Here is a 14,968-nt window from a genome sequence, read left to right on the forward strand (position 1 = left end):
GCCTTAGACGTGCATATTGTTCCTGTACCGAGTAAGCTGCGCATGAAGCTCTACGCTTTGTTGTCGTGATATCGCTCGCATTCCATCGCGTGCAGGATGCAAGATGGAGGGGGAGAGATACAGCACGGTACGGTACTGTAGCGAAGTGTTAGGAGGATGCGAGACGGGAATGAATGCGCAGCCAACCAAACCACCACTGTCTTCCTCGCCTCACTTCACGTCACCTCACCTCACCTTGGCTCTAATGCAAAACATTAACTAGAGATCACAAAAGCAACGAGGCTCGAGCGAGCCTCCTACAGTAAAGCCTTACCTGCACTTTGAAGTTCTGCTAAAACATCTCGCTATATATATAGAGGCCGACCGAGGAACGCTTGCTGTCAGCTGGCCGTTATTAATTAGCTTAAACGTTAGAATCTTCTCGATCGTGATCTTAATTTGAGAGAATGTGTCAGGTATAGGACATGTTAGTATTACAAGTGATCACTTTACTATAATTATAGGTCCGTAGGTTATAGTCTTAGTAGTTATATCTTTACTATCTATAGCTATATATGCAGATCTAGATGCTGGATCTGCAACGAAGAGGTTATCAGATAGCGCCAAGTCATATGACTAGAAAGACTCGGTCATAAATCCCCTATACAGAATATAATAGAAATGCTGTATCTAAAGGGAGCGAATAACCTCACATATGACCCCGATTCGGCACAAACGAAGCCCCTTTTCTAAGCGGGAGGGAGGAAAAATCTGACGAGGTTGAGGTGCATACAGTATCTGTAGCCAAGTACAAGTGCCGGTTCTCAAGACGAGCCGTGCCTTTGACACTAATGCAGGAGCTTCGTCGTGGTCGACACACCGTAACTCAGACTTGACAGGAAACCAGACTGGATGAGGGAATAGATGGGCGAGAGTATACCGCAAAACTGTACGAAGGTGTACTTGCCGAGTGTCTAGTTCTCTGTAAGGCTACCTAGGCTAGGTAGATGAGGCTGCAACGGTTCTAGATCTGCGGAGTTTGAGGCTTTTGGCGTTGTAGCTTCCTTACCTACTTTACTTCACCCTCACTTATATTTTGTAATAGTATTGTGCTACCGTACCGATATATCTATATCACCGCCAACACACCGCGGCATATAATAAAGCAGCACATCTCACCTAAATCAGACTTCACTGCATCCATCAACGCCAATTGGATGTTCCTCGCCTCGCTCCTTCCTTCCATATCCCTGCCCTGCCCCTCTGAACGCATTACTCTGTAGTATCGTACTGTACCGTGCCCGAAAAAGCGCGAACAGCTCACGGACCTCCAAATCCAAGGACGTGCATATCAACATTATCAGATCCACCACCTCACCCCAACCTCAATTCCCTCGCCCTTCCCCTCCTCTCGTATACACACACAAACGATCATTGTGGAATTGATAATATAAAATTACTACGAGCCTTTTTCCTCAAAGGCAGGAACGAATTGCATCCAGGTAGATCATACGAGCAAGAGGTGTACTGGCGAGGAGGGGTCAATCAAGGGTTACAGAAAACCACACGGACGCCAGCAGGACGCCAGAGGTTGCGCGCGACACAACGAAGAGCGTACACGGTCGTACGCACAAAAGACGACATCAACTTCACATCAATCAAGAAGACACCTATCCCCTCCATATCCTCCTTCTTTTTCCCCTCCACAACTACAGACGCGACGGCTTCACCTCTCACAACACTACCCACTCCTTCTCCCTTGCTTTACGGGGAGAGAATTCCTAGAGGAAGATAAACACAATGGATTCGCCCCAAAAAATAACCATCACCATCTGCGGCGACGGCGGCTGCGGGAAATCCAGCATAACCCTGCGCCTAGTGCGCTCGCAATGGACACACGAATACGACCCCACCATCGAAGACTCCTACACCCTAACACGGCGCATAGATGGGCAAACCTACCACCTATCTTTGACCGACACAGCCGGGCAGGAAGAGTACCGCGGCATGTGGGCATCGTCGAACCTGCGCTCTGACGCCTTCCTGCTGGTCTACGACATCACAAATGGGAACAGTCTAGGCGTGCTGGAGGAGTTTAACGGGCTGATTGATATCGAGGCCGAGACGCGCGCTGATGCGTGGGATGGGCGCGGCGGCGGGATTGGAGGGAACGGCAAGGGCAGGGAGAAGGAGAAGGGCCCTGTCAAGCCGGTTAAGATTGTCGCGGGCAATAAATGCGATTTGCAGGAGTCGAGGCAGGTGTCGGCGCAGGTGGGCTTGGAGTGGGCTAGGAGGCGGGGGTGTGGGTTTATGGAGACGAGTGCCAGGAATACGGTTAATATCGAAGAGACGTTTGCGTTGATTGTTAGGAGGGTGGTGGAGGCGAGACGGCTGGCTAATGGGGGTGCGAGTGCGAGTGCGGAGATGGCTGAGAGGGGTATGGGGAGGGGGGGATTGCCACGCTTGGGGTTGGCGGGGAAGAGTCCTGGGACTGAGCGCTTGGGGAGTAGTAGGGCTGTCACGGCGCCGTTGAGTCCCTTGCCTGGAGGGCCGGAGAAGAATCCAAGTACGGGGCGTGAGTACGAGACACAGCACTCGAGCAGCAGCAAGAACTTGGGAACGTGGTTCAGGTCGACATGGAAGAAACTGAGATGTTGGCAATGACGTTCATTTACTCTTGGTATAGGGGCTCGGTATTGATTGGCTTAGTTCGTTTATGAGGTGGATTGGGTTGGATGGATGGATGGGAGCGGAGGAGTTTCGGATTCGGAAATATAGGTTTTGTGGTCAAGTGGGTTGGTTGGTTCATGCCTGCGTGCCTTGTATAATCATCCCATCCTGGCAGGTATGATGGGTTTTGGGATTGATTTGGTTTGGTTCGGATCAAGGTTTTATGAGTATGAGTATGAGTATGAGATGAGGGCATCCGGTTCGGTTCAAGGGGAATACCATACCTATCCATCTATCTGTGTAGGGTATCGACTTGATATATCACTACCTACTCTAGAGTAACGCATGCATGCATTGCTAGCTAGCAGGTAGATAGACGCTTCACGAGATGAGATGAAATATACGGCCGTGGAAGGCAGGCGGGATGGCATATCTTGATAGAAAAGTTTTTTTATGCATTCATGCGTGCATGCCATGCATTTATTTGATATGCATGAGTGAATGAGTGATAGTTGTCTATCTAGTAGGTACGTTGTAGATGGTAAGAGTAGATGAGATGGAAAACTTGATGTGGAGATGTGGAATGTGGATGGAAGAGAGGTAGGTGGGTGAATAGGAATAGGTGGATAGGGGTATATTATAGTATAGTACGGAAATGTTACTGATTTCCTTTAAAATCTCAGACGACATATTTGGACAACCAAAGTCCACTTTTGTCTTTGGACTTGAGCAGTTGAGCCCTGAGTCCTGAGCCCGCTAATGAGTCAGCTGGATTTTGCTTAGGGGGGCCCTCAAGAATCGTTTACGTTCCATGTTGTGTATACATAGAATTCTCACTTCCTATTATCTGTAACACAAGCTACCTCTTTGATCCTATCAAGATATCGTAACAGTGGCCGTTCTTGCTCCCCTATCATGTCCATTATTAAGGAGCCGAGTCCGGAGCAGAGTTGGGTTGGGTTGGGTACCCTTTTAAGCCGTGGCTTGAAGACGCCTTGTTTGAATCAATCGCCCTTCAGACCTCCTCGACTCTCCCTCAATAACCCAATTTGTATACTTAAAAAATAAAACACGGTACTAAAATCCTGGCATCTGTCAACGTCTAGGCTCCCGGCTCCAACTACTACATGCAAGACAAGGCAGAGCGAAATTGTATTCGTAATATGGTTTATACTAAGTTTTGGCGCCCGAGATTCTAAGGTTGTCGAGGGAAGGCAAGGCAAACTTCTACTGTGCTTGTGCTTGTGCTTGCTAACTGTCGTGAGTCTAGTAGCTTCGAGAGATTCATGCAAATCTCAACAAGGCATAACTGTATTGGTGTTGATACTGAAAATATAACAGTGAAAGAGAAGGGAAAGATCAGCTGAGTATGGGAGATATGTAACGGCGATACTGCATTAATAAGGAGCCACGGCCCAGTGGCTTTGGGAGATTTAAGCAGCTCTTAGCAAGGCAGTTGTATCGGTATTGAATAGCACCTACTGCTAAACTCGTCCGATCCTAGAAAGCACGGGAAGGCGTAGCTTCTCTGCTGCAGGTGTGCAAGTGACACGTGATAAATAACCCCTGTTTTCAATTCGTATTTCGTTGTGGTCACTTACACTTAACAAAGCCTTGCAGGCATCCTTGCAGGAGGCGCATTCAGCTTCGGTCTGGTGAGGAACGTCCTTCTGTCAATGAGGCTGTCAATATTTGTCTACTTAGCTGTATTCAATGAAATAATTATCGGCGTTCTCCTTCAACAACTGCCTTCCGACCTCACAGCAATGATTGACCCCGTTACCGCGATCGGTCTCGTCTCCGGGATTCTCACATTTGTCGGCGCTGCGGAGAAGATTCTGAAACTATCGTGGACTCTCTACAACTCGGCTGAAGGGTATTCAGAAGAGACACAGATACGATTGGAGTTGGCTGATAGTCTGAACTCTATATCGAACCGCATAGTTCTCGCCCATCAGCCTCCGCAGAGTGAAGAGGACAGAGCTCTTCTCACCTTGGCTCAACAGTGCGATAAGCTAACAAACGATATCAAAAATGTGCTGCAGACCCTTAAGCCCAAACGGCGTAAATCCAAGGCCCAGAGCAGCCTTGCAGCATTGAAAACATTGGTGCTTGAACCGAAGATTAAAGACCTGGAGAAGCAACTTCAACGCTGCCGCGATCAGCTCCACTTCCACATTGCTGCCTTGTCCCGGTAAGCGTGAGACTGGCGGATCGGAAAACGTGGAAAGATTGAGATCTCAACAACAGAATGACTAACACATTGGTAGAGAAAATCTCAAAGCCCTACTAGCGCTTTCCAAAGAGGACGGGGGTAAGATGACTCAACTTGAGCTCTCTATCACTCAATTAAGGCAGACTATGAAGGATATGACGACTATGAAGGTTAACTACATCAGCGACCAAGCCCTAACTCAGTTAAGAAATCTGTTACGTGACGGACAGGACACTTTAAATGAGTTTGCACAAGACAGGATCCTGAGAGGAATCAAGGCAGGATTCGAAGATATGTCATACCGTTATCAGGACATCCATAGTCCCTTTCAGGATACATTCGAATGGGTTTTGGACCTTAATGGGGAATATGTAGAGGCCACCAAGTTCACTCAGTGGCTATCATCTGGAGACGGCACCTTCCACATATGTGGCAAACTTGGCTCGGGCAAGTCTACGCTAAGTGACAACGTTTCCTTTTCCCCGGCATGCTTTTTGTTTCTCAGAGCCTTTTTCGGTTTCTCTATTCCTGCCAAGGAGACACGGGAAATGACTGGGAAAGACTATCGATACTGGAGACTAACGTGTACTAGTGAAGAAGCTGTGTAGATATGAGAAGACCAGAGCTGAGCTGATCAAGTGGATGCGTAGGTCAAATTCACCTAAGAAGCTTCTCGTGGTCTTTTTCTTTTCTTTAGCTAACGGCCAATTAGAGGTCAAAGGAGGGCGAAAGCTCATTATAGCCGATTTTTTCTTCTATGCCCTTGGCTCAGATTCTCGACAGAAGTCTTTGATGGGCCTGTATAGAACCTTCCTGCATCAGATCCTGACAGCAAGCCCAGATCTTATGCAAAATCTCCTCCCAGACCAATGGACCAAGGCCCTTTCACAGCCAAATCTCCATGCAGCCCTGGAAATTCTTGACGATGACATCAAGCAGGCCTTCAAACGCCTGTCAACGCAGCACGAGGACAGTTCCTTTGATGGGTGCTGCTTTAGCTTCTTCATCGACGGCCTTGACGAGTACCAGGCCACCATTGCAGTTGATCGGCGCGAGATGGTTGAGGCCTTGATGGATTTAGCCAACAGCACCTCAGGCCGCTTCAAAATATGTGTCTCGAGTCGCATGGAGAATCCGTTCATGGACATGTTCTCTGAGGATACCAGGTTCTATCTTCACGAGTTGACCAAGTCAGACATGAAGAAATACGTCCAGGGAAGTCTGCAGTCCGTAGGAACCCAGTTAGAACGCCGGCAGCTCGCCTTATCCATCACCCAAAAGGCTGAAGGCGTATTCCTCTGGGTTGTCTTAGTTGTTCAGAAGATCCGCAAGCTATCAGATGATGGGGTTAAATTTTCCGGATTGATTGGCGAGGTTGAGTCACTCCCGATTGAACTGGACCAACTATTTCAGAGAATTCTGGATACTCTCGGATCGGAAGATCGCCGACTAGTGGGCCATACGGCGTCTCTTCTCCAATATTTGGGCATGACTCCCGCGGCCAAATCTATGCAATTATGGCTCAACTTGGGTGATTTCTACTTCCTTGAGGACTACGTGGCCGATCCACGGTTTGCCGAGGATGTACAGTTCCCACATCCGGAAACTGAGACGGTCAGAGAGAGTGAGGCTCATGCCAGGCGGCGACTGAGGGGGGCCTGCAGAGGGCTTTTGGAACCGGACAGGGCAAAAGACATTATTTTCATCCATCGCTCCGTAGGAGACTTTCTCAAACAGGACAAGGTTCGTGCTGAACTGTGCGAGAAGTCCTTTAACAACGTGGTGGCGCTGTCCCAACTAAAACTCGCGAGTATGAAACATTATTGGTGGGATGTGGAACGACCAAGTGGCAGCAAAGATGATAAAGGAAGGGAAATAGAAGGAAAAACTCTACGCCGTCACTCGCTATTGGCAGCATTCCTGGTTGAACAACGACGGAAACAGCAGCTCGATGCACCACCTTTTGTTTTTCTTACACGTCTTGATACTATTCCGCAGCTATCAGTGAGCACCATGATGGACCGTGCCTTGACATACAACAAAACCGCATTTCACATCCACCTCTCCCAGCCAGACCACGCGGAAAGCGAGTCATGCGGTAATTATGAAATCTGTCACACCTCGCGAATCCGACACCAGTCGACGTATGTCAAACCTGGGGGCATATACTGGAACGAGTTTAAGGATGAAAAATTTGATCGCAGCGACTCTTCGGTGCAATGGAGGTGGACTGGCGAGGTTGTCGATGCAATAGAGAATTACTCAATACCTGTGATTTCGCCCATGTTCAGTGAGCTATGTTTGGGGCGATTGGAGTATCCCCTTTGGAGAATCGCTCACAACCCCGAGATGCCCCTGGAATCGGATAAGCTTATCATGCTCGTGTACTGTGCCATAGGAACTAGTATCGGCAGAATTATCTGGAAACAATGGTCTACAGGTGCCGATGATGAAGGTAATTCTGAGGTGGCTTTGCAGACTGCTGGACTTTTTTTTCTTCAACATCTTTTCGAACAGAAGATCGCGTCTCCAAACTTATTGACGAATCTAGCGTTCGGTGGCGAATTCGGCTTCATTCGTATTGCTGCCAGAAGCCAGCAATTGTCTATCTGGCAGCATTTTCTATGTTGGTGGGTAACCGCGGCCGCAGCATCCGGCGATTTTATATCAGAGAAGGAAACCAGTTTTGATGGTATACCCTTGAATAACTCCAGTAAGCCAGCCGGTGTTTTTGAATCAGAAACAGATTCTGCTACAGAGAACGAGCCTTTCAACAGCACCGATGAACAAAACGCCACAAGGTTCCTACTGGAAGTCTTTATAAGAAACGGCGCAGATCTGCAGCTAGCTCTCAAAATCGAAGATTCAGGAAGGGTTCGACACGATGCGGAGGATATATTGTATTCATATGACTTGAAGATAGTCCCGGATGGTGGGGAAGCATTGGTGCTGGACGTGGTATTAGATACCCTTCATAGAGTAAACATTGGTAACTATCCGTACAGAGTACCAAGGCTAAGAAATCAAGGAGGATGGCACAAAAGAGCGTCGGAGGCATTACCGAATTCACCCATTTCTGTGAGTGATTGGATCGCTCGCTCTCGGCTACCGAATAAAGATGCCTTGTTGAAGTTGATAGATGAGAAGTTGGAGGTCGCTGAACGGGATGGTTCTGGTTCTAACCTAATCCAAGACCGTTACGGCAAACTGCCTGAGGACGCCTAGGTCAGTTGGGCACAAAGCTAGGATTTCAGGTATGGGCGTTGGGCACATATCTTCCTACACGTGGAAAAGTTAAAACTCGGAGGATCTTGGAAACTATATATAGGGAGATCACAAGATGAGGATTCGACTGTAAACGTGAGATTTTACATATTGGAATGGCCTGGGCAACCTGAGGAGAGGGTGATGCGAGGATGAGTACCGCCTGAGCAGAGCGGCGACGCTGACTAACCGTGTTGGAAGTGAATGTGAAGAAACGTCGTCTGAGACTTCAAGAAGGAAACGAGGAGAAGAGAGGGGAAGGAGAAGTAGAAAGAGATACTAGAGTAAGTGAGAACGGATTCCGACTTGCTGTGACTAGGAGATGGGTAGGTAGATAGACAGGCTATCGAGTCAAGAAAAGAGAAAGGGGAACGAACCATTTACATATATATATACCTAGATACATACATACCCATACCCATAAGATGAATGAAAGAAGTTCCTTCGCTTCGCTTAGCAGTTAATTTAGCAATTCTTTCTCTATTCTATTAGTGATTGAAAAAGAAAAAGAAAAAGGGGGAGGAGAACATCTCTTCTATATTATAACATCTCTCTATCTCAACCAATACAGTGAACTCGAAATACGCCTCCGTAAAAATCCCTCCCTGGAAAACTCCAGCCTAACTCCAATCCCGATGCCCATTCAAATACCCAACTCCCACCTATCCATCCATCTATCCATACGTGTATCTGAGACATAGCTGCATCATACCATATTCTCACTTCTTCCCAACCCAAGTCTTCCACGCCTTGAACTCCTCCCACCCCACGCTTTCTGCCGCGCCCTGGAAACGCGTCACGGTCATATCCCCCACCTCGGCCCACTTCTCCTTCTTCCCTCCCCAGCCCGCTTTGCGCATCAAGCTGACCATCGTCTCTTCTTTATCCCAGCCCTGTTCGACGGCTACGTCGGGGAGGTAACAAGCTCCGAAGCTAAATGAAAAATCCTTCATCAGTATAATAAAACATTCCTAAACCTCTTGAAAAGGTTTCTTTTGGAATCGTTTGCGCTGAACGGATCGCAAAAAAAAAAAAAAGGAACAAACAAACCGTCGATTCTTAGCATAAAAGCTAATCCTAATTCCATGCACCCCCAACTCCCAATCTAGAGCCCCCTTGCACGTCTCGAAATCCGTCAACAACGTAACACTAACCTCCAAACTCGGCAACTCCCCCTTTGTAATCGGCGAGAAGCGATGATCCTGTAGCGCAGAATGCAGGGCGTACGAAGAGAGCCCCGTAGATAGAGGTTGTGTCTCGAAAGTGCCGATGCAGCCGCGGAGATGTCTGGAATGCGAGGTGGGCGAGACGGTGTTCCACGTTACCTGTGCAAAAAAGACAAAATTGATATGTTAGAATTGAGATTGGTAAAACATATATTGGGATAGCGGAAGAGGGGAGAGACATACGAATAAAGGCGATTCCGTAATAGTACTCCTCTGCTTACTCCCGCGGGTCTGCATTCCCACCGGCACGAAACTCGGCGTACTACCGTTACTACTCGGCGTTGTAACATCACTCTCCTGACGCAACGAACTCGCTCCGCTTCCACTACCACCACTACTGCTACTCCCCGGCGTCGAGCGTCCGCTCTCAGATACTCGCTGTAGGGTCGGATTGCGGGGCGCAGCGTGTATAGATGTAGAAGGCTCTTCGGATTCCGAGGCAATAGATACGCTATCCTCTTCGAGGCCCTTGGGGTATTCGGCCCAGGAGGTTTGGACTTGGGAGAGGGTCATTGGGGTGCGCTTTTCGAGTGAGGCGGAGAGGACTTCGAAGCAGTAGAGGCAGTGTTCTACGGTTGCCATGTTTGCGGATGGTGGGGGGTTTGTTTAGGAACGGGGAGCTTTTTTTGTCTGGCGTGGAGTGTAGATGTTTAGGTAGACGAATCCGGTTTGTTGAGGAGGTAAGGAGAAGTGAGGTGAGGTGAGGTGAGAGCACGTTGTTGTAGGTGCGGGGTGTTATTCAGCTGGGCGATAAGCAAGTGGGGTCGGGGTCTATCTTGCTTACATAATCACCCTGTTGTACAACCGTTTCTCACGAATTACTTACTTACTTCACCTAGGCTACATCCATTCTCTTCCTGTGTATTTTCCATGTTTCATCAATCGTTCTCTCTGTCTCAATCACGTTTTCAATCCCCTCAACTCTCCCGTCCGAGGTCGTGCACATTACATTACATTGTATCGTCTGTCATATAGCGAAAGCAAGATCACCGTCGTTGTTTCTGCTGTTTGTTCTCTTAGCCTTGTTTGTGATTCCTGGAAATATTTCATGGCTTCTTATTATTCACTTTCTTTCCTATAGTACGTACATCTATATTCTCTTCGCACCTATTACAAACCCATACCCCGCTCTGTCACCTTCCTCTCCTTAGGCACTCGAAGAATGGAGCTGAAAGACTGCACGCAATGTAAGAACATATTTTCAATGCGCTTCGTGTATTCTCTCGCAGTCGTCGTTGGATTTGCGGCACTGCTCAATGAGCCGTTTGAAGCTGGGGAGGGAGGGGGGTGGGGTGGGGTTGGTATATGGTTCCTTGCTGTTTTCTACCTCATTTCTAAGCATCCCTCACATAACCGCCTACTTCAGCGTCTACTTCCTCCCCCCCGCCACCATCTCGTACGCAAATATGAATCCCGCTCAACCTTCATGCTCAGCTAGGTCCTGACCATCGGCTGTCTGCTCGCATGCCCAACAGTGCACAATTAACCCTCGTTCGACGCTTTCTACGATAGATGGTATGTAACACTTCGTCGTTGGTACCAGGCCCGGCTGTCGACGCTGTGAACTACTACCGATCCATCCTTTCCTATCTACACCCCGCCGCGCGCGGTACACCGCGGTACGCTTGATTGAATTTCGCACAGGTGTTTCAGGCGATTAGGTCGCTGTTAGCTCGTACAGGTTTGCGCAGACGTTGGGTACGGATGGCGTAAGGGTATGGGTTGAAGAATGTGCATGCAGTTCCACTCACTTACTTATCTGGGTATCGCGTGCGGGGTTCGTGTGTCGCGTCTGTAAACTTGGAAAGATTGGATAAATCTACTGCTTGTACTATACCGAGTAGGTCTCCTTCCCCTACCTGTGTCCCATCTATACGCATCGCATCACAGCAGCCGTTCTCCGTACAGTAGTAAAGCTGTACTGTACTGTATAGTAAGGGCAATACAATATTCGCCGATTCTGGTTGGTGGGATTAAAGTTGCCGCGCCGCCGGCGTGGCCGATCAAGAAAGAGGGAAGAGGTACGGTAGGATGGCCGAATAATGAAGCTTGTATAAAGAGGAAGGAAACAACTGAGCGGAGCAAGCGGGGTAAAGGGGGAGATAGTGAATGGACTTCTCGTGCTTTGTTGGAAAGGATAGGTGATAGGAAAGGAGCAAGCGAGCAAGCGATGGAGTCGCGAGATCTTGGAGGAACGTTTGCGGTATAGTAATTTGAGGTACGCGTGTAAAGTTTTATGGTATTTATCAATACGTACGATCTCTATTCCACCATCCTTTTCTCGCCTAAGTTTCCAGATACATGCAGGAAGGCTTGCCGTCGAGTTATTAACTCGTATAGATTAGGAGACGTCTATTACTTGAACCATTCAATACCCGATTATCACATACTATGTCTAGTATGAGAAACGCAGACGCGCTTCGGTAAGGCCATAACGCTACTGTGAATTATGAACTTAGCGTGCGTATATTTTTGGTTCAAGAGATGCATATGATCCTTCGTGGGGTTTAGCTCGAATACTTAAATATAGATATGGGGTATTATCGAGTACGGAGTAACGATAAGTTGGGTCTCACATTTTAGTTATATTGATCACGGTTATCCTATCACGTCGATATTACTTTACAGGTATCTTCTTACTTGGTCTATGCATTATGGCGACTTTGCCTATCCCTGTCCTTGATGCTTCTCTATTTACTCAGGGCACTGAGGCCCAAAAACTTCACTTTGCTAATGACTTGATGGCTGGTTTTAAACGATATGGCTTTGTCAAGTTGATCAATCATGAAATCCCTGAAGAAACGGTTGCGGAGGTTTTCAATTGGGTCTGTAGTTTTTTGTCCTGGTCAAAAAGTCATTGCTAACCCCACAAACATATAGAGCAAGAAGTTTTTCAAGCTGTCTGCAGAATCCAAAAAAGCAATTCTCCATCCTCCTGGTCCAGACCCTCAGCGTGGTTACAGTGCGCTAGGTACCGAAAAATCAGCCCCAAGACCAGATTTCAAAGATTCAAGGGTAAGTTTATATTCCGGACCATGACACACGTTTATAGCCCTACATTTAACGTCCTCATATTCTATCCGATCTGTGTTCTAATTTCATGGACAGGAAAACTTTGACCAAGGACCCGCCAGCGACCTACAATATCCGAACCGATGGCCATCCGAAGAAGAACTACCCGGATTTCGAACCTTCATGGAATCGTATTTCACCACCTGTGAAAGCATCGCGCTCTACATCATGTCCGCACTCGAGCTCGCCATGGGTCTCCCCGCAGGCTGTTTCCACGACCGCATGCTAGCTGTTCATGGGAGTGAGCTTCGCCTCAACAGATATCCCGAGATCGATATCGCGGACCTGAATAGCGGCACCGTCAGCCGCATCTGGCCTCATACCGATATAGGCATCATCACGCTGCTGTTCCAAGACGGCGTGGGCGGATTGGAAATCGAGGACCCTGATAACCTTGGGCATTTTGAACCGGTTGTTCGCCAGGGCCCGACGGAGATGGTGGTGAATATCTCTGCGACGCTGCAGCGTTGGTCCAATGATACGTTGCATGCTGGTGTGCATCAAGTTACCATCCCGCAGGGCTGGAAAGGAAAGTCTGAGGGGGTGGTGGCGGAGAGGTATTCGGTGGCTTATTTGGCGAAAGCTGATCGTAAAGTGTCGGTTGGTACTTTGCCTGAATTTGTCACGGCGGATGGGATTGCTAAATATAAACCCATTTCGGCATTGGAGTTTCAGCAAGAGCGATTGAGTACTGCATACTAGAAGTAGAAGGTTTATGAAGGTTCTATCACTCTTTGAATACAAACTTTTGATTCGAAATCTTTTGCACTAATTAGGCTAGAATGCCACTTGCCTCCAAAGACACCACAGGATCCTGCCGTGCATCTATACCCTTCATTCTCCTAATCATAATATCTTAACATCGTTTTATTAACAGCAAGCGCGACCTTTGTGTGTCCAAGTATTTCTATTTCATCTACGACAAAACTTATTCCCGGTCGAACATCTCTGCCGCCATTTCCTTTGCATTGGCACAAGGAATACAGGATCATTCTAGTATTCTTTGCTGTAAACCTGGAAGGCTAATTCCAGGCGCTTCAAAGGCCAGCCTAGATGATACTTTCCATCCGATTTCTCAAAACCAATCTTCATTGCCATGCTGACTGATCAATCTCCCACTCACCCCCAACGTCAACCCCTTAATCGTCTCTAATTGATCCCTCACACTCTCCTCCATTGTAGTGCGTCCATTAACCTTAGGATCATACTTGTGGAACAAGCGAGCCATTTCTTCAACCCCAGCTCTCTTTTCAGGAGTTACTATATATTCCCACAGAATTAGCTTTCTCCTTCCCAAATTCTTCTTTCATTTCACAGCGAGTGATTAACAAGTAAAGAGACTTACCTTCACCATCATCAGTATCCACCCACCTAGAAGTTCATAGAGTCAGTATTGCTCAATGAAAGAGGATTTTGGAGATCGGGGACCTTTCAACGTCTCAGAAATTCCGAGATATTAACTCCCGAACATGTCCAAAGAAAGAAACAAAATGCCCAGAGAAGTTGCATACCCCGGACTTAACGCCACAACAAGAACCTCTTGCTCCGCCAACTCAACCGCATACTTCGCCACCATAAGATTCAGCATCGCCTTGCTTGCACTATAACTTAACGTATCCACCACCCTCGCCTCGCGCACAAACCTAGGTTCACCCATCACGCTGCTTACATGGACGATCTTCTTCTGCCCGCCTTTGCGGATAAGAGGGAGGAAGGTATTAGTTACATTAATGGCGCCTAGGACATTAGTATCAACGCTGTTTCGAAACGACGCCGTTATCATTTCCACATTCTCTGGATCCGAGAGCGTGGTGGGGAGGAAGCCTTTAGTTTTGGATGCAAGATAGGCCCCGTTATTGATCAAGATATCTAATCCTGCTCCTCCCGCCACGGCTTCTATTCTCTTCGCGGCTTCTTGTAGTTGGGAGAGAGATGTTAGGTCGCCTTGAATGATATGTACATTATGGTTTGAGGCGGCGATAGCTGTGAGTTTGGGCGATGATGTGGTGTTACGGACGAGTGCGAAGATGATGTTGGATGGTGTTTGGGAGAGTTGATTGATAAGTTCAAGCTGGGGTTATTAGCAATTTGCAAGTGAGAAAAGAAAGAATGGAGATGTACCCCGAGACCTCGGGAGGCGCCCGTTACTGCGTAGGAGACCATTTTGGTTCGTTTTCTATTCTTTCGAAGTTTCAAAGAATAATATTTGATACGATTTGGTGTTTTCAAGATGGGTAATTTGAAGCTGATTCTGTGAATAGATAAATTTGAGATTTGATGAGCTGGGTGCGTCTGCGCCTTAGTCCCTGTCGAAGGATTGAACTTTAATAGTAGGACTTGATATTGCTCCTAAAGTGGCCCTTCCCGCCCCGAAAGGATCTTGCCATCCTTAGATCCGGGATCACCGAGATGAAGATATATATTTATAACCATGTGGTCAGAAATGAGATAAGATGCTAGATAGTCTAATAATAATAAAAATTCATATCTCTAGCTGAAACAAGTTGGAGAGTTTCGAAGGTAGATGGAGAAGCAAGGAAGT

General features: G+C 47.6%; 3 protein-coding genes across 3 annotated transcripts; 2 read left to right on the top strand and 1 right to left on the bottom strand.

Annotated features, from left to right (window-relative positions):
• Positions 1–1,779: 1,779 nt before the first annotated feature.
• RAS1 (Ras-like protein) lies at positions 1,780–2,643 on the top strand (the record flags this gene model as incomplete). The annotated part of the gene is made up of 1 exon (XM_031145816.1): positions 1,780–2,643. The coding sequence occupies one exon, from the start codon at positions 1,780–1,782 to the stop codon at positions 2,641–2,643; it is 864 nt and encodes a 287-aa protein (XP_031009680.1).
• A 6,204-nt stretch (positions 2,644–8,847) lies between these two features.
• On the bottom strand, positions 8,848–9,936 carry LHYA1_G000828 (Uncharacterized protein; the record flags this gene model as incomplete). Its single annotated transcript, XM_031145817.1, has 3 exons — positions 8,848–9,061; positions 9,179–9,453; positions 9,538–9,936. The coding sequence occupies 3 exons, from the start codon at positions 9,934–9,936 to the stop codon at positions 8,848–8,850; spliced, it is 888 nt and encodes a 295-aa protein (XP_031009683.1).
• A 2,072-nt stretch (positions 9,937–12,008) lies between these two features.
• Positions 12,009–13,128, top strand: ANS (putative 2-oxoglutarate-dependent dioxygenase; the record flags this gene model as incomplete). The annotated part of the gene is made up of 3 exons (XM_031145818.1): positions 12,009–12,179; positions 12,235–12,369; positions 12,463–13,128. The coding sequence occupies 3 exons, from the start codon at positions 12,009–12,011 to the stop codon at positions 13,126–13,128; spliced, it is 972 nt and encodes a 323-aa protein (XP_031009684.1).
• Positions 13,129–14,968: the final 1,840 nt, after the last annotated feature.

The sequence above is a fragment of the Lachnellula hyalina genome (genome assembly GCF_007821495.1).
Source record: "Lachnellula hyalina strain CBS 185.66 chromosome Unknown contig00003, whole genome shotgun sequence".
Lineage (NCBI taxonomy): Eukaryota > Fungi > Ascomycota > Leotiomycetes > Helotiales > Lachnaceae > Lachnellula > Lachnellula hyalina.